The 25,636-nt window shown below is 38.3% G+C and overlaps 1 protein-coding gene across 4 annotated transcripts in view; it reads left to right on the top strand.

Annotated features, from left to right (window-relative positions):
* LOC126281335 (outer dense fiber protein 3) overlaps window positions 1-21,797 on the top strand; it is a 110,997-nt gene extending 89,200 nt beyond the window's left edge. Inside the window, exons 5-8 of one of the 4 annotated variants that reach the window (XM_049980214.1) lie at window positions 2,966-3,142; window positions 3,700-3,833; window positions 6,734-6,868; window positions 20,579-20,653. In XM_049980214.1, the coding sequence (XP_049836171.1) occupies window positions 2,966-3,142; window positions 3,700-3,833; window positions 6,734-6,868 (446 nt within the window). In that variant the 3' untranslated portion in view covers window positions 20,579-20,653. Of the gene's footprint in view, window positions 1-2,965; window positions 3,143-3,573; window positions 3,834-6,733; window positions 6,869-20,578 lie in introns of all 4 variants that reach the window. The other 3 variants (XM_049980212.1, XM_049980215.1, XM_049980213.1) reach the window with 3 other exon arrangements.
* Window positions 21,798-25,636: the final 3,839 nt, after the last annotated feature.

Here is a 25,636-nt window from a genome sequence, read left to right as displayed (position 1 = left end):
CAAGACTTATGAAAGACAATAGATTACCTCCTTCCAGGACATATTGATAGTACATCACATAGAAGTAGGTAGTAACAAGAGCTGAAGCCATAGCTTCTTCTCATGTGCCTTGCATAATTGGCTATGCACAACAAATTTTGGAGAATCTACAGGAAATCCACAAAACTGTAGCAGCAAAGTGTGGAGCAAGTGGCAGTAACAGACATAAGTGCCCATCTCAAAGAAGTGAGCCATCTTGACCTTTCAAAGACTGCCACAGAACAGAACTCTATGTACAAGTGTATCCTGTCATGAAGTGTTCTCCTTTACTCATGCTATCCTCTCATTGAATCATCTGTGGTACATTCTCCACACTTAGTATCAAGGCTTGCACTAGGTCTTTTTGGTGACACTTTGTTCATCAAACAAACAAGTTCTCCCAAAAACATATGGCAACAAGAATGTTTTTGTTTAGCCATCATGTGCATTTTGGCATGGGAAAGTTTCTCCGAGAATGATTATGTTCCCTTTGAGATGCTATTTTACACTGGCACCTTTGCTCTGTTTGTTTTAACCTGCTTCAGTTGTTCTCCAGAGACAGACATTTTCCATTTGAAAGTGGATGGCCTAGGGGTTAGTCATATACCAAGCCCTATGCTGACAAACAGCTAACGGGCCATTACCAGAATACCTCTTCTTGTTGTAGTGGTTTGCTTTTCTGTTCAACAAATTGCTGTTGTGGAATGGAATGAAATGAAATGTACACAATACTAAAACCAGTGACTGGAATTGTATCACACAGAACTACAATCACTCACATACAAAATCACATCACTCCCACATTTACTATCAAATACACCAATTTCTCTCAGATACTACTAAATTCCACAAAGATAAGCAATTATTTTTGATAGGTCCAGACAGTACTGTGTCCCTTATCATTTGAATGATTACCACTATTTAAAATACCTTAATTTTGGACACTATTCCACTCAAAATGTGAATTCAGAATGGCTTTGTTGATCCCACATCCCATTTATGCAATTTTCTTGTAGTCACATAACATTCCAGTCATGTGTACTGCATTGTGAGATCCAGTGAAAATTTGGTAGTTTACCATATATATGAGTACATGTGACTATCAATGGAAGTATACTGCAGACATAATCAGTGATACGGAAAGAGTAAACACCTTACAGTAACTCTATTCTAAAGAATCATAGTTGTTGTTGTTGTGGTCTTCAGTCCTGAGTCTGGTTTGATGCAGCTCTCCATGCTACTGTATTCTGTGCAAGCTTCATCATCTCCCAGTACCTACTGCAACCTGCATCCTTCTGAATCCGCTTAGTGTATTCATCTCTTGGTCTCCCTCTACGATTTTTATCCTCCACACTGCCCTCCAATATGAAATTGGTGATCCCTTCAAGCCTCAGAACATGTCCTACCAATCGATGCCTTCTTCTAATCAAGTTGTGCCACAAACTTCTCTTCTCCCCAATTCTATTCAGTACCTCCTCATTTGTTATGTGATCTATCCATCTAACCTTTATCATCCTTCTGTAGCACCACATTTCTAAAGCTTCTATTCTCTTCTTGTCCAAACTATTTATCATCCATGTTTCACTTCCATACATGGCTACACTCCATACAAATACTTTCAGAAATGACTTCCTGACACTTAAATCTATACTCGATGTTAACAAATTTCTCTTCTTCAGAAACACTTTCCTTGCTATTACCAGTCTACATTTTATATGCTCTCTACTTCGACCATCGTCAGTTATTTTGTTCCCCAAATAGCAAAACACCTTTACTATTTTAACTGTCTCATTTCTCACCTGATTTAAATCAAATTATTCCCCCACTTATGTCTCGCAAAGTGACCATATCAAGAGAATTCAAGAAATTACAGCTAATACAGAGATTTATCGGCAGTCGTTCTTCCCATGGTGAGTCGGGGGGTGGGGGGAGAGGAGGGGGGGATGTTGAGAAAGTGATACTGGAAGTACCATGCACCACACACCTCCATGGATTTTAATACCTACTCCAAACTTTTCTTTTGTTTCCTTTACTGCTTTTTGAATAGCATCGGGGAGAGGCTACAATCCTGTCTCATTCCCTACCCAACCATTGCTTCCCTTTCATGCCCCTCGACTCTTATAACTGCCATCTGGTTTCTGTACAAATTGTAAATAGCCTTTCGCTCCCTGTATTTTACCCCTGCCACCTTTAGAATTTAAAAGAGAGTATTCCAGTCAACATTGTCAAAAGCTTTCTCTAAGTATACAAATACTAGAAACGTAGATTTGCCTTTTCTTAATCTCGCTTCTAAAATAAGTCGTAGGGTCAGTATTGCCTCACATGTTCCCATATTTCTGCAGTATCCAAACTGATCTTCTCCGAGGTAGGCTTCTACCAGTTTTTCCATTCGTCTGTAAAGAATTTTCATTAGTATTTTGCAGCCGTGACTTATTAAACTGATATTTCAGTAATTTTCACATCTGTCAATGCCTGCTTTCTTTGGGATGGGAATTATTATATACTTCTTGAAGTCTGAGGGTATTTCACCTGTTTCATACATTTTGCTCACCAGATGGTAGATTTTTGTCAGGACTGGCTCTCCCAAGGCTGTCAGTAGTTCTAATGGAATGTTGTCTACACCTGGGGCCTTGTTTCGACTTAGGTCTTTCGGTGCTCTATCAAACTCTTCACGCAGTATCATATCTCCCATTTCATCTCCATCTACATCCTCTTCCATTTCTATAACATTGCCCTTAAGTACATCGCCCTTGTATAGACCCTCTATGTACTCCTTCCACCTTTCTGATAAGGAATAAAAAATGGTAACTCTTACACCAACAATTACCCTAAAGACACCCTATAATAGCTGTTGTTTATAAGATGCCAACAAAAACTGTCTGGCAGTTTAAAACAGTCAGGATTTTCAGTAAAAATACTAATATTTTCATGTATCTTTGTTTGTTAGGAAAGGACAGCCCTCCAGCTGCCACTCTTCATGGGCGCCCCAAGGACCCACGCCATGACAACACACCAGCTCCTGGTGATTACAATCCAGAAAAATCAGAAAAAGTAGTTCTTGACAACTCCCCGAAGTACACTTTTGGTCTGAAAACTCAGGTTGAGAAGCCTAGCACTACTCCAGGCAAGTAGTTTTTATATATCTGGCTTAAATATGCTGCTGTTTCTTTACATTAATTGTAATATTTATATTGTCACCAAAAATAAATTCTATCACTTGTTATATTTCTATTATTGCTCATCTTCCATTTGGCAGTTCAAGAACAACTGACAGTTCCATTTTTTTAATAATTTCCTTTCATACCCTGTAGTAAACTCCATGACTAAGCTGCACAGTAAGTAAAATTCCAAGTAGTATTCCCAGTGACTGCAACAGTTGGTAAATTATTTATCTGATTTTTATTATTGTTTGTAATCTAGAGCATGCTGTTTGTCTATTTTTTTCTAAAGGGATCCTGCTTAGCTCCAGTACATTTCTATCATTTCTACGGATGCAGCACATGGGAACGTTATCTGAAGATTAATATAAAGGAGTTTTATTTTCTGTTGTTACAGCTCCTAATGTGTACAACATTCCAACAGTGTTGGGTGCCACAAAGGAGGGTAACAAAAAGCAGGCTCCAGCATTCACCATTTCTGGGAGGCAGAAGGAACTTACTGATGACCGTATTCTTGTGCCAGGCCCAGGTACCTACAACGATGCACGGGCAGAAAACTACAAAGCACGCTCTCCAGCATACTCCATCAGCTCACGTTACCAGCTACCGTCAGACTCAACACAAAAGCCAGGGCCAGGGGCACATTCTCCAGAGAAGGTAAACAGCACACCACTAACACCTTGGGAAAACATGTTTTAACTGTAAATAAACAACATCAGCGGCACAATTGAAGGGCAGTGCTTTGTTTACTAATTAAAACCATGACTACTACTGACTGAAGTCATTCATCTATAACAGTATGCATTCTTCATACAAGGTGTCTTTCTGAGAACATTTTATAAAGACAACAAGTTATCTAAATGATTAAGTTCATTCAAAATAGTCATGGTTTTGGTAAGTAAAAACTCACTGTTTGATAAGTGACTGGCTGTTGTTGTCTGTTACTACTTGCTTCTAACAAACAGGGAAACCCATCAGTAACACAAGCATTCGATGTATGTTATGCTGTAATTAAGAGTCATCTTTGATTTCAGTAACACTACTGGGGGTTCGAGTCACCTAACAAATGTAACAAAGTTCATGAAATGTGCTTATTTTCTAAAAATGGAGATGTGCTTCAAGCATACATAAAGCTAGCACAGATTTTGTACAGAAACATAATAATCAGCAGCTTAATTCATAACCAACATTTACTTAACACAATGAAGAAAGAATTAACCTTTGTGACACACACACAAACACATAGAAATCTTCAAAAAACACTGTACAGTAATTGTTTTAAAGATCTAATTATGTGAAAAATGTTCATTCCTGAAAACTAGTTGGGACCTATAACTTATGTTTCAGCATTTACTTTTCAGTATACCAGAGAAGGTAAATATCACTGTCTAACTGGAGCTGCCAGTAGTTCATAATAAATGTTATCAGAGAATAATTGTCCAATATACAAATATAGTATGTATTAAATCAAAGAGATCTCCTTTTACAATGTGTAGAATTACAGATGGAAGATAAGAATTTAATGTCCATTGGAAATTAGGTCAATAGAAGTGGAGCTCTAGGCGGGGTTGGAGAAGTGCAGGAAAGGAAACTGACTATGGACCTTTTCAAAGAAACTAGCCTGGTATTAACCTGAAGTGAATTAAAGAAACCACAGAAGATTTAAATTTGGATGGTTGGATGTGGATTTGAACTGCTGTCCTCCCAAATGCAAGTTCAATTTCTTAACAACTGTTCCACCTTACTTGGTTGGAAAATTAAAGAACTCTATTAATATTTATAAAGAAGGCAATTAATTGCCAGTCCCTGCTAACGACTTTGAACAATTAATATAATCATCATGTATCACTATTTTAGCATATGTTTTAAACATTTAATTTAAAAAATAAATAAGTAAAACCACCAGATTCCCCAAAGACACAACTTCCTTGTGAAGAGACAAAATGATTGGCACAGTATTAGAGAAACAGATTTGCATTTGAAAGTTGTTCTACTGATACTTCATTACTTTAATGTTCTGCTACATGCCAAATAAGCTTAGGTAAAGGTCTGCGGTGAATGTCATAATTTAATTTCTACTCATTCTTTTCAGTGCTGATTTTGTAGTATGTTTTTAACAATATTACTGTCAAATATATATTAGCAAGTGGTGTGACACTACAATGAAGGCAATAGACTAGTATTTGAGAGCAGAATCATTTAAGTATCATCAGTTTTATTTGGTTCTATTAAATCACTTCAGGTGAATACTGTGGTCATTTCCTCAGGAAGGCCATGTCTAATTTCATTCCTCATCTTCTTTTAGCTAGTACTACACCTCTCAATGATCTAGATGGTGATAGGATATTAATCTTATCTGCCTTCCTTTTCTCTTCAGTGAGGTGTTAACATCCTCTCGCCTTCACATACAGAAAAAAACAGTGTGTCTGAGGTACTATATCTCACTCACAATAATAATTAAGTTCTAGATAGGCTACTCATTCCTACAAATAAATTTTACAGAGTGAAAGGTGTGAACTGTTCAAAACTCAATCATCAATTTATTGTTCTACCTTCCACACATGTGCCTGCTTTTCAGGTTATAAATTCTGTTGTCATCATTTCATAGTTTTTGTCATGAGTGAAGCTGTATTGCTAAAATAACATTCAATATTCATTTAGAAGTGTGATTTTCAAGTATAATAAATACAGAACTAGTGATGTAAATAAAATAGAAAGAAACTTCCACATGGGAAAAATATATTAAAAACAAAGATTCCAAGACTTACCAAGCGGGAAAGCGCCGGTAGACAGGCACAATAAAATAACACACACACAAAATTTCTAGCTTTTGCAACCAACGATTGCTTCTTCAGGAAAGAGGGAAGGAGAGGGAAAGAGGAAAGGATGTGGGTTTTAAGGGAGAGGGTAAGGAGTCATTCCAATCCCGGGAGCAGATTAGAATGACTCCTTCCCCTCTCCTTTAAAACCCACATCCTTTCGTCTTTCCCTCTCCTTCCCTCTTTCCTGAAGAAGCAACCGATGGTTGTGAAAGCTAGAAATTTTGTGTGTGTGTTTGTGTTATTTTATTGTGCCTGTCTACCGGCGCTTTCCCGCTTGGTAAGTCTTGGAATCTTTGTTTTTAATAAATACAGAACTAGTTAACATATCACATTAATTTTGTACTATTATTATAGCAGTTAGTTAACTACCAAGTACTAAGTATCAGCACAGTATAACAATACACCAATCTAAGAGGCAACTAATTAATTTGATTCCCTGTGCAAATGTATATTGCTTTTTTTGTAATTGTATTATTGAATAACCCATTTATTGATTTAACCACAAGTACAAAATATGTTGATATCAAAGAGCACAGTATATAGCCAGTAGACCCTGATAAATTTTAGTGCACTAATTTTGCCTTGAATAAATTTGTACTAATTTTTGCAATAATGCTTTTGAACAAGGAATATTAAAAGAAAATTTCCAGAGATGAATGAGGTATGGAAATGTGTTCCATCAGCACTGACAGTTATATTAAAGACTAACTATGTAACTGCAACGGGTTGCACCAGGTAACCCTCAACAGGCCATGGGCCCCTGCTCATTCGTTTGGAATCAAGCACTCCCCATATGTGGGGACATCGAGGGCTGATTTGCTGGCTGAGCAGAAGCTGCAACTCTGTGGCCACAGGAGGGGCTCCTGCTAGGTAACGTAGCACTCTTAGTGGGTGCTTGCTGTGGGTTAGGGTGCAATTTTCTGGCTTTGCTTTGACACATAAATGGGACAGGTTTGCTGCTGTGCTTGAGTGCTGAATGCAAAATGCTTCTATGTTTACACATTTGTTTCTACCCTTTCTTATTTTATAATTGAATGTTACACTGATGAGCCAAAACATTATGATCACCTGCACAACATGTTGACCCTTCTTTTGAACACATTGCAGCAGCAATTCTGTGTGGCACGAATCTGACAAGTATTCAGCATGTTTCTGAAGGTATGACACACCAGATGTCTACACACAAGTTGCATAACTCCTGTAAATTACTGGTCAGTGGTGTGGGTGCAGGGCTGGTGACCAACAGCTTTACAGATGTGTTCCATCAGATTCAGATCAGGCACATTTGGTGGCCTAGACACCAACAAGAGTTCACTATCATTCTCCCAAAACTGCTGTAGCATGATCCTGGAATTGTAAGTGGGGCATTATCTTACTGGAATATGCCACTGCTGATGGGGAAAACATCAAACATGGAGGGGTGCATGTAGTCTGCAATAACATTCATGTTATCCTAGCTGTCGTGGAGCCTTCAATTACTACCACAGGTCACATGGGAGCCCAGACAAATGACCTCTATGTAATAACACTGTTCCCACCATCCTGCTTGTCTGATGTGGTATATATTTTGTGTAGCCATTCACTTGGACAATGGTGTACCTGGACATGACCAATGACCTGGTGTAATGAGCATGTAATTCATCTAACCAAGTGATATGTTTCCATTGATCCATGATCTGAATGCAACAATCCTGTGCCCACTGCAGTCGTAACTGATGACATCATTTGGTTAACAGGGGAACACATAGGGCTCACCTACATAACAACTGTGTCTGGATCAGATTGTGCTTTGGTATCACATTTGTCACAGATCACTGCATAAGGTGCTTTACAGAGTGGGCAAGTCTCAAACCTTCACATTCCATGACTAGTGTTGATGTTGACCATCTCATCATCTAATCGCAATTTCACCATCACTCAATCTGTTTCCACAAACGCTCACAAACAGCCAACCAGCTTCACCATTTCCAAAATTCTCATTCCCAAGTGCAGGGCCATAGCAATCAGCCTTTTGTCAAAGTCACTCATTCAGTGGATTTCCCTGTTTTCTGCCATTATGGCCACTAGAATGATTCCTCAGTTATCTTTGGTCCATTCATTTGTGTTAATTACCACATCATATGCTCGCAAAGCCACCAGGTGAAAATGAGTCTTGTGATGGACAGCAGTCCTAATGTTTTGGCTCATCAGTGTATGTTGGTGAGGGAATTGGTGTTTTTTATGTCAAGAAAGTATCATTGCAAAGAACTTCAAGCATAAAAAAGTACAACTTAAATGGGTATAATATCTCTGTTGAAAATTTTATGACTAGTGGCTTATTATTCCCCATCCTAAATCCAGTGTGTAATACACACTGCTAAACAACTGAGGTAAGAGTTAGTTGAAACATCAAAGAAACAGAAATCTTGTCATCCCATTGATTAGAATTGTTCGCCAAGGCATGTGACACTGATGTCTTCAGGACTTGTACTTGCTATCTGTTTGTCAAGCACTTACAATACAAGCTGAAAAAAACCAAGAGGTTTCAGCACATCTAGTATAATCCAAATCATGGGAGCCAAACCCAGAGAGCAGTTACCTTCTACTTCTAATATCTCTAAAGTTGGTTTTTGATGGATCTCCATGGCAAGACTGTGCAACAAGTATTTAAATTCAGATGAAGTCACTACTGGCCACATCAAATATGTTTTATGACAGTACCTATTACTGACTGTTGCAGGTTGTAACAATGGATAAATGAGCCACTATTTAAGTCCAGTGCTAGACAGTAAAATGTGAGCAGCCACGGTATTTCAAGCCGTCCATGTGATTAATGATGTTGCAATGATATATCCTGCCATGAGGCCAAGAGAGAGTAGTAAAAACCTATGACTTTCAGAGAAAAATAGTTTATGGCATAGTCTTAAAATTCTCTATGAAAAAGTAGTCAAAGCCAGTGATAGTGGTGAGCCACTGCCATCCTATCAGTCACTTCATATTATTTACTGCTATATAACTTGTAAGAGGTGGTCACCACGTATTGGATTAATATGATTGTTTCAGGAGAGTAGTACTTAACCACCAACTTCAGTCTGTCTATTAAGGCACTTTTTTAAATTAAAGGTAACACTTGAGAGCTGAACAAAGTTCAAAGATGGCTATCCTTACAGTCACATGGATACAACCAAATCACTATTTTATATATTAGGATTTCCATCATCTCTTTGACTGTCAGCTGCTATCCTAATGAAGACAATGTTTGACAGAGTAAATCCAGTTCTGGCACAAAAAAGTGTGCTTATAATGCACAGTTATTGCCACCAATGTAAGAGAATGTTATGATCTGAGGAAGGCGCAAGGGTGGGAAGGTAATAACCACGTCTCTCGCTTCCTATCTCAATACTTTATTCATAATCAACTATACAGCATGGGGTACAGATGGGAACTGATTCCCGGAAGTCAACCTACAAAGAACATCAATCGAAGATACTATACACGTATCATGTTTTGGCGTATCGATCCGTGTGTCGACGCCACAGATCTATTAGGAAGGTTGTTGTCCTACGGCACACTCTTAAATGTAGTTTCAAAACATCCATAATCACCTTAAGAAATGCTTACTTCTTAGAAATGAAGTACACCAAGAGTAATCTAGACCATACTCGATGATAACTGCAATCTGGAACAATGGTTTGTGGCAATGAAATATGTTAAAATTATCACCATGTGTTTGATACAATGAATTCATCCTTATGTGTTTGTGATGCTCTAATTAAAAGATGAAAGAGAAGGTGGTGAGTAGATTATTTGCTTTTCTTTTAATTTGACTCCAAAATATTTGTGGGATCAGGAAAGGAACATGTCTACATGAATTATGAAGACTCAGAGGATAATTTGATAATGTAAGTATTACATTTCTAGTTATTTAAATTAAAGAACAAATTCCAGAAACAGTTGCCAAAATTATCAGATGCCAAGTGGTATATTGAGAGAACCATTGGGGAATAAAGCAAATGATTATAGTGGACACTGCAAGGATGGCAGCAGAAATAAAGATAAGTGTGGTACCAACATAATACCCAAAGCAACAAAAGCAGCAGTATCCAATGTGTTAGTACAGAAAATACATCTGTGACAACACCACTCCAATTTTCATCTCTGACAATGACCTGTGTCTATTTCAGAGCCATTATTGATATACATTATACTGGCTTTCTGGTGACATGTGCTGAACATATGACAAAATAATAAATGATGTGAAAGGACAGATAAAAAATCTACTCACCCAGCAGTGGCAAGAGAAAACACATTTAAAGGTATTAAATTATGCAAGCCAGTGGCTCCTCCTTCTGGCAGAAGGGTTGAAGGGGAAGGAAAAGGGGTGAAGGAAAAGGACTGGTGATGTTTAGTGAAAGGGACAGAATTAGAAAAAGTCACCCAGAAATGAAGTCAGGAGAGACTAACCAGATGGGATGAGAAGTAAAAATAGCAAATGAGTTTCACTTTGTCTCCGTCAAAGTATACTTGGAACAATGATGTTGACTATCCTACATCCTTTGGAGGCAATAACAAATCAGCCAGTGAGCTATAAAAAGGCTGATTACTAGCATTAATAAAGAGTGAAACCTCTGCAGCTACAAAATAATTAAGTATGCTCAGAGCAATCCATATAAGAGAAGAAAGGGAGGATTTAAAATTTAAGCAGCCACATGGAGAGCCATTTCAAAAATGAGATAAAAGAAGCCTACATACTGTATTATAAATATGAGCAGTGTATAAAAAAATCATCAAGTGAGAGATGAGGCCAACAGAAAATCAAAAGAGAAATAAAAGATGGAGGTCACAAAAGAAAAGGTAGGGTGAAGAGCCCAAAGTAAGCAGTATAAGGGAAACACAAACTGATAGAAGGGAGAGCAAAAGAGAAAGGAAAAGATAAAGAGCTGTGAGAACATGAGAATATAATGATGAGGTTCCTTAGAGGTCTCAGCAACGAAATTTGCCATGTACTAACACTATTGCATGAATCTGATCTGATATCTGTAATGTTCCAGAACCTATAAAGCACTTCTTCGTTGTGTAATCAACACACTGTGTGCGAAGAGGGGGGAGGGACGTGGACAGGCAGATGGGAGGGAGTGTCCAAACTATACGTGTGTATTTATGAAAAGCTAGAATGCAGAACACAATTTAAAATTAGATCCCATTACCTATTACAATTTAAGGTAGCTACAGAGAAAATCTTTCCCAACAAATATACAGAATGATTATAATTAAACTTTCAAACTGCTATAGATAGGCCTATAGCACCACTGGTCAGAATGACTAAAATTGAAATGAAATATTATTGGAGAAAGGGGAAAATGTATGGCAGAAGAAAAATAGTTACAAAATGAAGCAATAGATGGCGCTGTAAGCATCATAATTTAATAGTGGTCGACTACAAATGAAAAATGAATCGTACAACAATGCTTAAGGTGTACATTTGACTCCAAACGAACTGTACTACTCAGTGTACATGGGTGTAGAGACGTGATAGTGTTAAAGTCCATTTACCACTGCAAGGTCATTTCACACTGGATGGGAAAAATAAGCTTTTAATTGTCCTGAGGCCAAAAACCGCATAAAAAGCATCAATTACATTGGTTTTTAATTGTCCTTGAGCCAAACACTGCATAAAAAGCATAAATCACATCGGTTTTTCATTCCCCTGAGGCCAAAATCCGCATAAAAAGCATCATTCCAAATCAGATTGGATTATTAATTTCCGTGTGACAGGCACAAAACATGTTCAAATGCTGTCCACCATTTTCTGCAACAAGTTGAAATCGAGAAATAGCATGTACCACATCTGATCGAAGTATTTCCGGGGTCACATTCAGAATGTGCTGCACAATGTGTGCCTTCAATGCAGCTAAGTTTGCAATCAGAACACTGAACACAACATCTTTCAGATAGCACCAAAGGCAGAAATCACACGGATTAAGATCAGGTGATCGGGATGGCGGCTGGTAATTCTAGCACTTCCGAAATGGTGCTTCAGCAGCTGCTTAACTGGATTTGCAGTGTGTGGAGGTACACCATCTTGCATAAAATGATCCCGTCCACACATCCACACTGTTGGAGAGCTGGAATGATGTGGTTGTGCAAAAGATACTCATAGTGTTTACCAGTGACGGTACAGATAAAGAACCAGAAGCACCTGTCTCATATGGCCATATGATAAATGATGCCTTAAACCCACACCACACAGTGACCTTTTCAGGATGAAGTGGTGCTGGTTAATTTGAGTGTGGATTTTCCGTTGCCCTTATTCGACAATTCTGTGTATTGACATATCCCATCAGATGGAAGTGGGCTTCGTCTGTCCACAAAATCTTTCATGGCCAATTGTTGTCCACTTCCATGTAAGCAAGAAATTCTAAAGCAAAGGTCTCTCTTGCTGGCAGGTCAACAGGAAGCAACTCGTGCACATGGGTAATTTTGAATGGAAAGCAAAAAGGGATATTTCGTAGCATTTTACACACCATGCTCATGGGTATGTCCAATGCTCAGACAATTGTTCACGCACTACAGGTTGCACACCACCACTCGTCTCCTCCTGCATTGCCGTACTCACTGCTTCCACTGACGTCAAATCAGTTTGTTTCCTCCCTCTACCAAGCTGCACACCAAAAGAACCAGTCTTCTTGAATTTCCAAATCATTTTCTCCAGACTCATGGCAGTCATTGGGCTAACACCTTTTTTCAAACTCTTCAGTACCCGAACTTTTGCAGAGAAACATGTGCACAGTGATAATTCTTGTAACACAGCTTTACAAGCAGGGCATGATCCTGCATTGAGACAGTCATGGCAAATATCTCAGACATGAAAGAAGGAAAAGCTGTGTACCCGGAGTATTTATACCAACTTTAATGGGTCATGCACATGAAAGGTCTTTTCTGACACATATAGCGCCACCTATTGATCAATTTTCACACTATTTTTCTTCTTCTGCCATACATTTTCCCCTTTCTCCGATAATATTCCATTGCAATTTGACATCATTATGACCAGTGGTATTAATGGTTATTTTCCAAGAATGATTGCCTATCGAAGTCAGAGGCGTCCAAATGATACATATCGAACGTGCGATAGTAAATCAATTATGGAAGTCTCGTTGCGGGGGTTATGAGTATATTTGAATTTGTCACTACAGCAACGACAAAAGAAAAGCATTAGAGAAGCACTTGTAAATTCAAAGGAGACGATTTATCTTATTCGTCATTGGTGTTATCCTCTTGTGACATTCCGTGTGATGTATAAGCTACAGGGGCAGTTCCTTTTTTCCTGTAGCCAGGGTAAACTCTGCCAATATTGCGCAGATATATCGGTAAAGTGTTGTATGCGTCGACTTTCCCCTGCAAACACAAGTTGCGGAAGTATAGGTACTGGAACAAGTACAGTTCGTCTCTTTGTCCTGGACGCCCTTCTCTTTTTATGGTAGTCCTGACAGACTTCCATAGCCGCTCAATATTCTGGGTGTGGACACTGGCATCATCCGAAGAGACGAACTCTACAGAATGGTTCATAAATTCGTGGTCGAGCCCTTCAGCTTTTAGAGTATTGTACGACTGAAACCCGTGTGTGATGACTTTTGTTCCAGGCAGTATGAAGTGTTTTATGTGACCCACTAAAGTCACCTTGTCTCGGGACAATACCCTCACAACTTGTGCGACTCTCTTTCTATCCCACCAATTCCCAGATATAATCTATTTCACTTTTAGGAGGTTGTCCTCTCTTGTTCCTTCGTCTAGGAATATGAGATTCATCTACTACAGTTTTATTCGCTACACCAATTGGCACACTATCATTTGTCACTAGCACGTAACAGACTTCTCGGCGAAACCCGAAACAATCACACACAGTATTTGCAGATAACTCCATTTTTGACGCTATGGCTTCCAACAACTAATCTCGAATCCAGCACGACACCATAATTACGCTAGTTTGAATGGATAATTTGGAGGACTGGAACAACATATTTTTCCTGGTGCTGGTTTGCTCTCCGCAAAGTCTGCAATGAAATTTCAACGGTATCTCAGTGTCGACACTACTCTTACGAAGTTTTACAGACTTCGCAGCACCACGGTCAACACAGTCCCTCCTTTCCTCGTCTGGCAGAAGTCCATATTTGCAGCAAAAATTCAAACATTTGTCTATGCTGGATATGCATGGAATTAGTGTTGTCCATGTCAGACAATCCGCAGAAGAAACGTGAGAATCAGCAAACATTATACTCGCTAGCAACAGAAACTGTGTGGGTTTTCCAATCAAATCATAAATAATTACGGCGCGAATGTAACGTACACGAACTAAAGGAACAACGAAAAACTGATAGAAATGACGATCACAAATAATTGATCATAACGCCCGCCATGAGACTTCGATAATCGATTTACTATCGCACGCTCGATATGTATCGTTTGGACCCCTCCGACTTCAATAGGCAATCATTCTTGGAAATCACCGTATTATTTCTACAGCGTTTTGAAACTTAAATTATAAGCACCCTGTATATTGATTAATTTTTTGACGTGAGCAAAAGGCACAAAAACTATTTCAACTGTTTACCACGTTTGACACAAAATCATATAATACAAAGCCATATACGCAGTCCTAAAACTAATTATCTGGTGCATCCTACGTCTGCCCTCAAATCTTATATTGACCAATTTCATAAAACTTACACTGTATTCTTCACAAAATTACATGGGATTCATAATAAGATGCGTTACCATTAACATGGGAGAGCAGCATCATCTACTGTGTTGCCATCGAGGATTAAAAATTGACAAATAACTAAAGTGTCTACTGAAACTTCCTTGCAGATTAAAACTGTCCTAATCCAGATATGTATACAGGAGAGCTTCTGTGAAGTTTGGAAAGTATAAGAGGAACTAGCAGAAACAAAAGTTTTGATGATGGGTCTCAGATTCTTAGTTGAGTTCAGTCAATAAGGACATTCCCCATTAATGGTAAGGATTCCGATTAGAGTCCTATTCCAGCACACATTTTAATCCGCCAGGAAGTTTCAAAACATTTCGCACTCCACTGCAAATGAAAGATTAACTGTGAGAAGTGTATATCAGTATTCTCACTACTAAGTTTGCTTTATGAGGCTCCAATCAATTGTAAAATTATCGGTTTATGAACCAGCAAGTACTGGTAAATCACTCAATATAATTTAATTATGTCTTGAAGTCAGTTCTACCTTACATCCTAGAATTTTAACTTAAAAAAAGGTTGGGTTTTTTCAATAAAACCAAGAGTGTTAAGTGACTGGTCATTGAATCTGAAACACCTAATGACAAAAGTAAAAGCCAGTTAACTAATTACAACTGCAAAACTTCAGTAATTTGTGGCCAATGAAATAGTTGTGTAATTAACAGTTGTGCTAATCACAATAATAATGGTCAAAAGTGACTATAGTGGTGTGATCTCTATCTGAAGATCAGGGACTTTCAAGCACTACAACCATTGAAACTTATGTAATGTATCTAATGATTTACTCAGCTGGACAAAATAACTGTTTCCCACTAGTGTGTCTAATAAGAGTAAGAGAAACTCACCTAAGGGCCAGCTGGCCAGGTATTAACCCTTTTAGTGCCAAATACGATCTCATCGTGAACCAGATTTTCGGCGAAAAATGCCAATAACGATCTGATCGTGATGGCCTTCCTAGTTCATTTTTTCCGCGCTTGAAGGCAAAATTGTTAGTATTACCTAGCCAAGACGCAGAAGGAAGGTCGAAGATACTGCATATCGATCTTCTGTTCGATTGTCAGTGCGATATGTCGATTAAAGTAAACTTCTCTGGTTGTTGTTTATTTACAGACAATTTCGCGGCAGCATCGCATCGTCAAGTAACAAGTTGAGGTTCGATACGAGTGATTTAGGCAATAATATGGCAAGCAGTGAAAGTTAAGATTAATTTGCAGAAAGTGTGTCGGATTATGAGATGTCTGGTGGAGAAGAGGACTTGTCGTTTTCTTCTTCAAGTGACGCTTGTGCGTCAGCAAATGACGACGACCAAACAGCTGAATTCCAGTGCAAATACTTTCGTTGAAATAATGGATGAGTCATCAGACAATCCGCCCCCTCCATGCTTTATGGCTTACTGAAGCAGCAACTTGTCGACTTTGAACAATGATGTCATATATTACTCATAGATAGTAATGTCTTCACTTCGAGCCATAGATAATGAAACAACTCTGTGTTTCCGATAAGCGATATCAGTATACTTTTAAAAAATTGAATGTGATCTAAAACAGATCTTTCATATTGCTGAAATCATTCCTCGTGTGGTTTTATTAAATTAATTGGTTGTTTATAATTCATTCGGTACTTAATTTCTTTCGTGGTGATATTGATATAATTTGGACTATTAGTTTCTTATTTTAGAACAATTTTTAGTATCTCATTTTCGTTTGTAGGTATGGATTTATCAGTTGCAATGAACCTTGGTGGTTTACGAGAGGCTATGGGCGAAGACATGTTAGCCACGATTTGTTTTTTGCAAATGTGTCGTCTCATTGCCGAATATGTTCGATGTCCCGAGTGCGGGGAACATATGCGCCTTACAAGTGAATCTCGTCGCCGTACTCACGACTTATTCGTATGGCGCTGCAGCAGAGATAGGTTGTGACGATCCATTAGAAGAGGGACGTGGTTCGAATAATCTAAGGTCGCCTTGTAGGGCATTATGAAAATCACGAACTGTTGGTGTTTGAGATATCCTGTGTGGCTGTGTGTGCATGATTGTCGTGTGAGTAAGCGTACTGTTGTGGATTGGTATTCTTTTTGTAGGGAAGTGTGTGGGGTGTACATGAAGTACAGGGGACCTGGTGTTATGGTGGAAATTGACGAATCACATTTTGGCAAAAGGAAGTACGACAGGGGGAAACCTCCAGTGGGATTATGAGTTTGGGGGGCAATAGTTTCAGGTCAGCAATGTGACGATGTAGTGTTCAAAGTAGTACCCACTTGAGGGAAGAAAGTTTTGGTCAGCTTAATTGAAGATCACGTTACAGAGGGTTCCATTGTAATTTCAGATGAGTTTTCTTCATATAGGGATTTAGGGTAAAGGGGTTATGAACATCTCGTTGTAAATCACAATATTAAGTTTAGATCATTATCCACAGGGGCTTGCACAAATAGTATAGAGGGTTGGTGGTCATTTGCGAAATCTCTTGTAGGGAAAGGGAAACGCCAGATTTCCACACTTAAGTCACCTAGACGAGTATTCGTGGAGACATAGTATTCCCCGAACATATTGTCTGTTTAAATGCTTTATTAAACATGTTGGGCAAATGTACCGTCCGAAATATGGTAGCGAAGTTCACATTAGGATGGGGGTTGGGGGGGGGGGGTGAATGTGTGTGTGTGTGTGTGTGTGTGTGTGTGTGTGTGTGTGTGTTGGTATGTGGTTTTTGTTGATGCCTTTCTAGGCGAGCTTCGGTTATTGTAGGAAGTACCCGTCTTTTCCATTTTCTTCTTTTACTGCATTTGACCATTTTGACGTATTTCATTATTGTATTACACCAATACGTGAGTTTTCATGTAGTCTAGTATGTAATAGAAATTTCGCAGCTGTCGTTGTTCTTTCGTTTCCCAGCACAAGTATCAGTACAGATTTTTTCGAAACTGTACTAGCAATATTGAAGGCGAAACGACCGACACAACTGAAATTTCTATCCCGTCCTTCAGTTGAGCTTCACACTGCATATTCGAAAAGAACGACATATGTAACATTGTTGAGATTTGCGAATATATGTCAACTGGAGTGCAGGATACAAATGTTGTGTATAGTTATATTGCTCAAGTAACGAAAGGGATACTATTAGAATCGAAGGCGAAAAAAACCTGTACCCCGTAGTGAAGTACAGGATACAAATTGTATGTGTGTCGTATTGCCGCTTCGCGTAGTTCAACTGAGGTACAGGTTGCAAATGTAACGTACGTCCATTTCCACGTTTTCGTTTGCAGTGTACATATATAGAGCTCAACGGAAGTATGTTATACAAATATTATGTACGTAGCTTGTTCTGGCATCGGTAGTATTGATATCTACGTAAGAACAGACTGTTAGTGATAGCGGAGGCGAAATAAACAGCACATAAAAATTTGTATCCTGTGCTTCATTTAGGGTTTAGCGAAGCAGAGGACACTTAGTTCCACTGAACAGGACACTAATGCTAGTGAAAATCAAGAAATTGACGTACGTCAAACTGGTATCCAGTACTGCACTTAAGCAATACAGCTCCTTGACGAGAAAATACTACTTGCCTTTATACATGTCAACTATATTTTTCATCTGTCATATTCCTTATATTTTTCATCTGTCATATTCCTTTGTTTCTGAACAATCTTGTCATCTCTTTCATCTGGCTCTGTGGCCAATTTGACGTCATTGGTCCCAGCAGACGGGTTGTATCCCCTGCTTCACTAGACACAAACTTGAAGGTTGTAGCTTCGTTTATGCAGAACTACCAGGCCCTAAACATATACCAGCAAACGTCACACCAATTGATTTTTTAAATTCGTTCTTGTCGCAGCAGCTTCTTACGATTATCGTGACTAACAGATACGCTCACCAGGTGAACAGATACGCTCGCCAGGTGATTCAGTCAATGCATTTACCGCCAAACTTGAGACTCAAACAGTGGCAATCAACAACAGTAGCAGAAATTAGGTCTTTTATAGCAGTGATTTTGAATATGGGACCCATAAAAATGACGGTTTTTAGTTATTGGTGAACTGATGCAAACCTGCTGACACTGTGGTTTTCGCAAATGTTTTCACACAACAGGTTTCAGTTTTTGCTGCAGTTCTTACCATTTGTAGACAATTCAAAACTTCAACCTCCTGTTCACCCGTTATATAATCCAACAGCCAAATTTCAAGTGTCGGTGGATATTGCCAACAGTGTTTTCTGTTGCCACTACACACCAGGAACCGAGTGTCAATGAAAGTCTTGTTGGGACAAAGGCGCACTCACAGCTAATGCAGTACCTCCCCATTAAACATCACCACAGGTAGGGAGTCAAATTTTGGATGCTATGTGATTCGGTAGTAAATTACTGCCTAACGTTTTATGTATACCGTGGTTCAAAAAGTGATGATCACAAAAATGAAATAAAAGAATGGCCGGGGATTGTAGTAGTCATGAAAGTACTAGCTCTACATGAAAAAAAGCTTACCATGTGTTTGGTGATAATGTTTTTACATCTGTTCTACTGGCAGAAAAGCTGTATTCAATTGGCACTTATGTAACAGGAACAGTTAGAAGAAACAGAAAATTCCTGCCATGTTGTCTTATGTAGAATTATGCTGTAGGTCAGCTAAAGTTTTTCAGGATATCCCTTATACTTCTCTATGGCTTCAGACAGGAAGTCACAGAGAAACCCAGTCCTCCTTGTGAGTACATCATCCTCTGCTGCATCACAAAAAAACAATTCGCAATAGAGAGTTGGTCAAGAAACCAGATGTAATTTTTTAATATAATAAGTATATGGATGGCATTGTCTCATTTGATATGATGGCATACTGCTATTTAGACAAGAAGAGGATGTCAAGATGTGGAAGATATGATAGCTAGGATGGTCCTGAATGCATATGAATTTGTGTAAGGAAAGCCTACACTCCAGTGACAAACCATTGACATGGCTGAACTTGAACAGCATAGTCATTTGCAAACTTTCTCAACAGTGGTTTCAGGCAAGGGCTGCAACCACAAGTGCAATTGATGCACCTACTCCAACAGTATATGGTGTAGTCTCTTCCAGGGAGAAAGGAACACTGCTGCAGTGTTTGTTGCAAGAAAGGACAGCATTCTTCATGTGTTGGTCAGCAGGTGTGCAAGTAGTTGTCATAACTGCAACAATTGTCAGTGATTTATGACTGAGAACACATTCAGAGCAAAACAATGTTTTTGTAATGTTATGTTCTTTTTGATTTTTTCCTTAGTGTAATAAAAATTTTTGTATTCCTTTATGATGTTTTTGTTGAGGAAACTGCAGATATTCCATACATACCAGAATTTTTTGAGTATATCATAATTTGATGGGTCTCAGAGTAAACTGAAATCAATGTTTTAATCTTTTTCGGTAAACCCAATCATGAAAATTTTTTTCTCTGAAAATATGTTCTTTAACAATGTGTATTGCACATATTACTGTAGCCAGTAGCATTCTCTAAAAATTTAAAAAAATACATTCCATTATGCAACAGTTTAGTTTTTATTGCAAGTATGGAAGAGGTCTGCATTTTACTCTAAAAAGGAATGACACTTTTAACATGATTATTTTGAGAAAATGTCTGGCACTGAAAGGATTAAAAAGTGTGTTGTACATCACTATGGCTTTTATTTTAAAAAAAGGAAAGGAAGGAAAAATATATTTAACTGTGTAAGTTTTCCTTCCTTTTTAACAGAATACTAATGTGAGTTACCAGTATGTCATATTTACCCAATTACCAAAATAAAATTGCTTATTTATTTCCATTTTTGTCTCCATAATATGCTGCAGTTTTTAAAGTGAAATATCCAATTATTATTCTTATAGGTGAAGCTGGACACACTGCCAAACTACAGCTTTGGCATCAAGCATTCTCCTTACCTTGGGTACCTGAAGGGGCAGATGGTGTAGAAAATCCAACCATGTGTGATTTCAAAATAAGAGGCCTTTCATCTATTTATATGTATGACACTTCAAGGAAGCTACTGTACTGCAAATATTTTAGCTGTTGTTTTTTGGAGAACTATTAATTTAACATGTGGAATGATATTTTCAGCAATACGACAAATTTCATTCTATAATGTGACTGAGAGTGAGCTTATGTTTAGCAAGATAGCTTATAACAGCAAACAGTATACATTAAATATCAATTGCAGTTTGCTTAGTTTAGCTAACCTGCTATAAGTAGTATCATTCAATATTAAAGAAATATATTCATCTTTCCAATTTGTTATTCTATATACTTTGTCATACATAGTTAGAAGGGTGAAATCCATTCCTAAATGTCTTTTACTGCAGTAGAACTCCACTACAGAACAGTAGTAAGGCATGGCACTAATGAGATTATTTGCAGGGAAGTCCTTTGGTTTCTTGCTAAAATGCAAACAAGCACTTTTGACGTTCAATAGATACTGACAAAGCTTGCACACAAGAGCTGCTATGAATGACTCTATTGCTAAAATATTTGTAAGTGGGCTAAGCACATCATTAGGAAAAAATGTATGGACTTCATAAATAAGTCTTTGAAAGTATATTTTTATACATGAACTTTTTGTCTACTAACTATTAATGAAGGAAAATATTTGTAAAATGTGTGTACTTGGGTAAAAATCAGGACATATTAATAACTGTTCTGTTGCCACTGTTATTTACACTGTGTTAAATTTAATGTTATATACACTGTTATCTTGTAATATTGATTGTCATTTACATTTCTCATTTTACATAGAAATCATCCATCCATTCTGATTTATCTACTGTATTTGTTATTGTAACAAGATGAGGCTTCAGTAACACAAATCCTAACGAGTCAGGAGATCAATTTTAATACTTGCTGTGAATTAGGTTTTGTTTTATAACACTGCAGGTGAAGGACTTCTTGTCAATGAAGAGTTCCTTTTGTTCAGAATATTCTGATGGCTTGTTACTTATATAATATACTGTTAAGTTTTGCATATTGTTATTGATGTTTGTGACTATAGGAAAGATTATGCCAAAATGTGATGCTCATTTCTGTTAATAACAATAAAGTCATTGCTAAATTTCAGCTAAACTTTATTTTTATACCTTTACCACAATTACGTAAAATAATACACTTTTAATTAATACTGATTGTTGTAAGACAAACTTAAAATATATCTTTCCCCTTTTTCTGAATGTTGAGAAATAAAGTGTGAAGATTGGTTTGAATACCACAAGTCTGTACTAGACATGGTCTTGTAATTGTGTGCTCATGTCTTCCTCAGATCTATTAACTTACTTACTCAGCCTTCTATAGGGAGGCTTACTGTTTAATATGTAATCCGAACATTGCAAAATAGAACTTTTCTCGTACACATTAGACAGCATGAACAGAAGGCAACAATAAAGAATGGAAAACATCCTAGTAACAAGTGGAGATCAAATGCTGACCCTTTGGATTTGTTGTCTGATTCTTGCTAAACCAAGTGACATAGACGTACATGAGTACAAGAAAATATAGTTCTCCACTGCAGATTTGTTTTGTGCACTTAGCTGATTGCAAGAAAATGGATGATTAGCCAAAAATAAGAATGTTTGTATTCTTAAAAGATCTCGGAGAATACAAAATAAAATACATAACAATGCTACTCTCGAAAATTAATAAAATACATTATCAAAACTACATATTCACATAATAGATCTCAAGTGGTGGTGGAATGTAGAACACAAAAGTTTCAAAAATTGAAATAAAAGCTCCATTTCCAATCATAACACCACATTGCAGCTAAGACTGGAACCCATACCAGGGTATCTGGCTTTCTTACCACTGTCTCGATACTCAACATTTCCAATGCCTGTAAACAATATAATTTCTTTATTAATTATGCAGGATTACTTCTAAGAAAAATTTCATGTTAAAATAATTATATATGACAGAATAAGATTGGGTTCTAAATGAAAAACTTGCATTCAGGATTAATTTCTGGACTATAACTCAGGTATGCTTTGTAGCACATGTGCAGAGCTTCAGTGAAAGAGGCAAGAGCAATCATCAATAGCACCAGTTCCTGTTTGCAAACAGCATTTAGTTTAGTGTTTTTGTCATGTGCTTCTTTGAAGAAGTGACTAACATCTGTATGTTTATCCATGTTCAGTAGTGTTTAAGATTTTCTAAGTGCTTGTGTAATTTTCTCTATCGAACATTAGTGTTTCTATGACCTGACTGTCTAGCGAACTGTAGCTGTTTGTATGTCTGTTTTCAGTATTATTATTTATTTTGCCCTAAGAGGTTGCATATTTAGTCACCTATAGTGGAGAGTGAGCTCTCTGTCAAGCAGATTTTAGTGCTATTTCCTGTTTTCCTGGTCCACATTGCGTGTGCATCATAACTTTAGTAGTGCCACAGTTCTGTACTTTTACCTCCTTCTGTGCTCCGTCTGTTCTTTCTCAATTAGTCCTGACTGTTTTGGTTAATATACTTTTTTAATGATTTTATAAATTTTTTATACAGTATGAAATGCGTAGGAACTGTATTTGTTGTGTGTGGTCACAAAAAGAACTGGTCAAAATGTGGAAACATCTAGAAGCTTCATTGGCCATGGTTGACAGACTCCAGGCTGCTTCTCTCAGCTGCAGTGATTTTGGGGCACAGCTGCTTTGATGCTGCTGAAACCTGTTGCAAACACTGCTGTCACTGTCTCTCCTCAAAAGCACATTATCTGATCAGTTCATCCTCACACTAGAGCAGTTGGTGGACACAGTGGATTGGTGTATGTCTGGGCAGAGGGTAAAAGTAGAAACTGGCCACACATCTGCCCCCTTTGCTTTAGCAACAGGTTCAAAGTGCTGCCCCATCTGTCTCATCTGAGACAGAATGGGATGCTTCATCTCTTGCACCAGTTGCCAATTTTTCTCTCAGAGGGTTATTGGGAGCTCCAACATAGGCAGAAAATGGAACTCCTCAGAGGAATAGCATGTAGGTCATTAAAGAATGGCAGTTTGCACTCAGTCCACTTGCTGAGAGGTCTCATTTGAGATGTGGAATGGATCTGCAGGTAGCTACTGAAACGATTGTATGCCAAAAGCTGCAAACTGTGGCAACTGCTTTTCTGAGGCCATCCCCACCTCCTTTAGACAGCGGGCTGGGTTGGTGAAGATAGTTGGCATTGCACATGGAGTCAAGTGCAGCTCACATACCCACAGTTGATTGGAGCCGAGTGGAGGGTCTAGGCCAGAGGTGTAGAAGATTCTGCAATGACCTCTGATGCAAAGTTCATGATTTCCACTATTGGGCAGAAAATCGTATGCCCCCCCCCCCCCCCCCCCTATGGCAGCTTGTGGTCTTACAGTTATTTCTGCTGACTCTCAATCACAGGGTCCTGGGTTCAATTTCTGCCCAGCTCAGGGATTTTCTGTAAGACTTGGGATTTTTGTGTATTTGTGTTTGTGGTGCTCACCATGTCATCACTGACAGGGAAGTCACCAAAATAAAAAGACTTGCACCAGGCACCCAAACTCCCCAGGAAGGGACTCTTGGCTACAAGTGACATACACACATTTCATTTTTGTATGGCCTCCCTCAGTAGGTGGGAGTGTACTACACAAGGGAAGCAGTTACCTGAAAAGTAGAGTACATGTGACATCCCATTGGTATTTTAAGGTTTGAGAAATCTCTCCTTGTGATCAGTGACGAATTGCCTTTTCAAATCCACAGATAGAGCAGCTACAATACTCTTTGAATACATTTGCCTTCACAGAGAGAGTAGAGAAAATATTAATGTATTATTAGTAAATTGTGTGAACACCCTTCATGGTAATGTACCAAAATTAATGTTGCATATTAAAGGTAATAATGCACAGATAGCATCAGTAACAGAAAGTTGGTTGACACTAAGAATTTGATAATATCTAGTGGGTCTATTAGTGATCCTGAATGTAAAATAATGTGGTGAGGTTAAGTATCAAAGTTGGATCAAATTTGGTAATTGAATGCTTTATAGACCTCCTGCATCAGGAGCTGTAGTGGCAGCGTGCTTCAGAATGCAGAGAAAGAATCACGCAAGTAAGTTTCATGATCATACTTTCATAATAGGGGAGTCTTCGATTTGGTAGCTAGGCTGAGAATGGGAGAATCATGTTGTCGAAACTGGTGGTGCAAGATGTATGGATTTGTACTGTAGGATACTGTTACACAACACATTATCATGCCTAATATGATGCAGGAAACCTACAGGCATTCAAAACAGCTTCCAGGTCATCTCAGAATGGATAAATACAGCTCCTGTATGGTTTTCTATGGAATCTTACACTATTCTTCCAGCAAAATAGTGGCAACTGCAGGTAACAATTATGAAGGTGGATAGTAATCACACATCCTTTTGGTCAATAACACTGAATCTGATGACTGCAGTGGCCAGGAGAGATGCAAAAAATTCATTCTCATGCTCACAAAACCGTTCCTGGACAATCTGAGCTGTGTTAAAAGGGGCCTTGCTCTCTTAGAACACAGCATCACCACTGTGGGATGGACCTGATCAGCTAAAATAATCACAACCCTTGGTAGTAATGTGACCTTGTGGAGTAACCATGAGGTCCATGGAATACCACAATATGGCTGCCCAAACATCTGCCAGGTTTGCTTATGGGGAAGAAATTCAGCCAAGGTTAGAAACTGTGTGAAACGACTTTTGCAGCTGTCGCCCTCTTACTTTTCATTACAATCACTCAACAAACACACCTTCATCTGTGCTGTACTCAGTGGATGGTGTTATTCTGCTTTCCTGTATGAGGTACAAATCTTCAAAACAGTGCCTCTTGAAACACCACACAATTTGACTCCCTTGGTTACAGAAGCACCCACCATGCAACCGTCAACAATTAACCCACTTAACTCTGACATAATGCACTCACAGCTATATGGAACAC

The sequence above is a fragment of the Schistocerca gregaria genome, chromosome 7, assembly GCF_023897955.1.
Source record: "Schistocerca gregaria isolate iqSchGreg1 chromosome 7, iqSchGreg1.2, whole genome shotgun sequence".
Classification (NCBI taxonomy): domain Eukaryota; kingdom Metazoa; phylum Arthropoda; class Insecta; order Orthoptera; family Acrididae; genus Schistocerca; species Schistocerca gregaria.
Note: the sequence above shows the minus strand (reverse complement) of the source record. Positions and strands in the feature narration are given on the sequence as shown.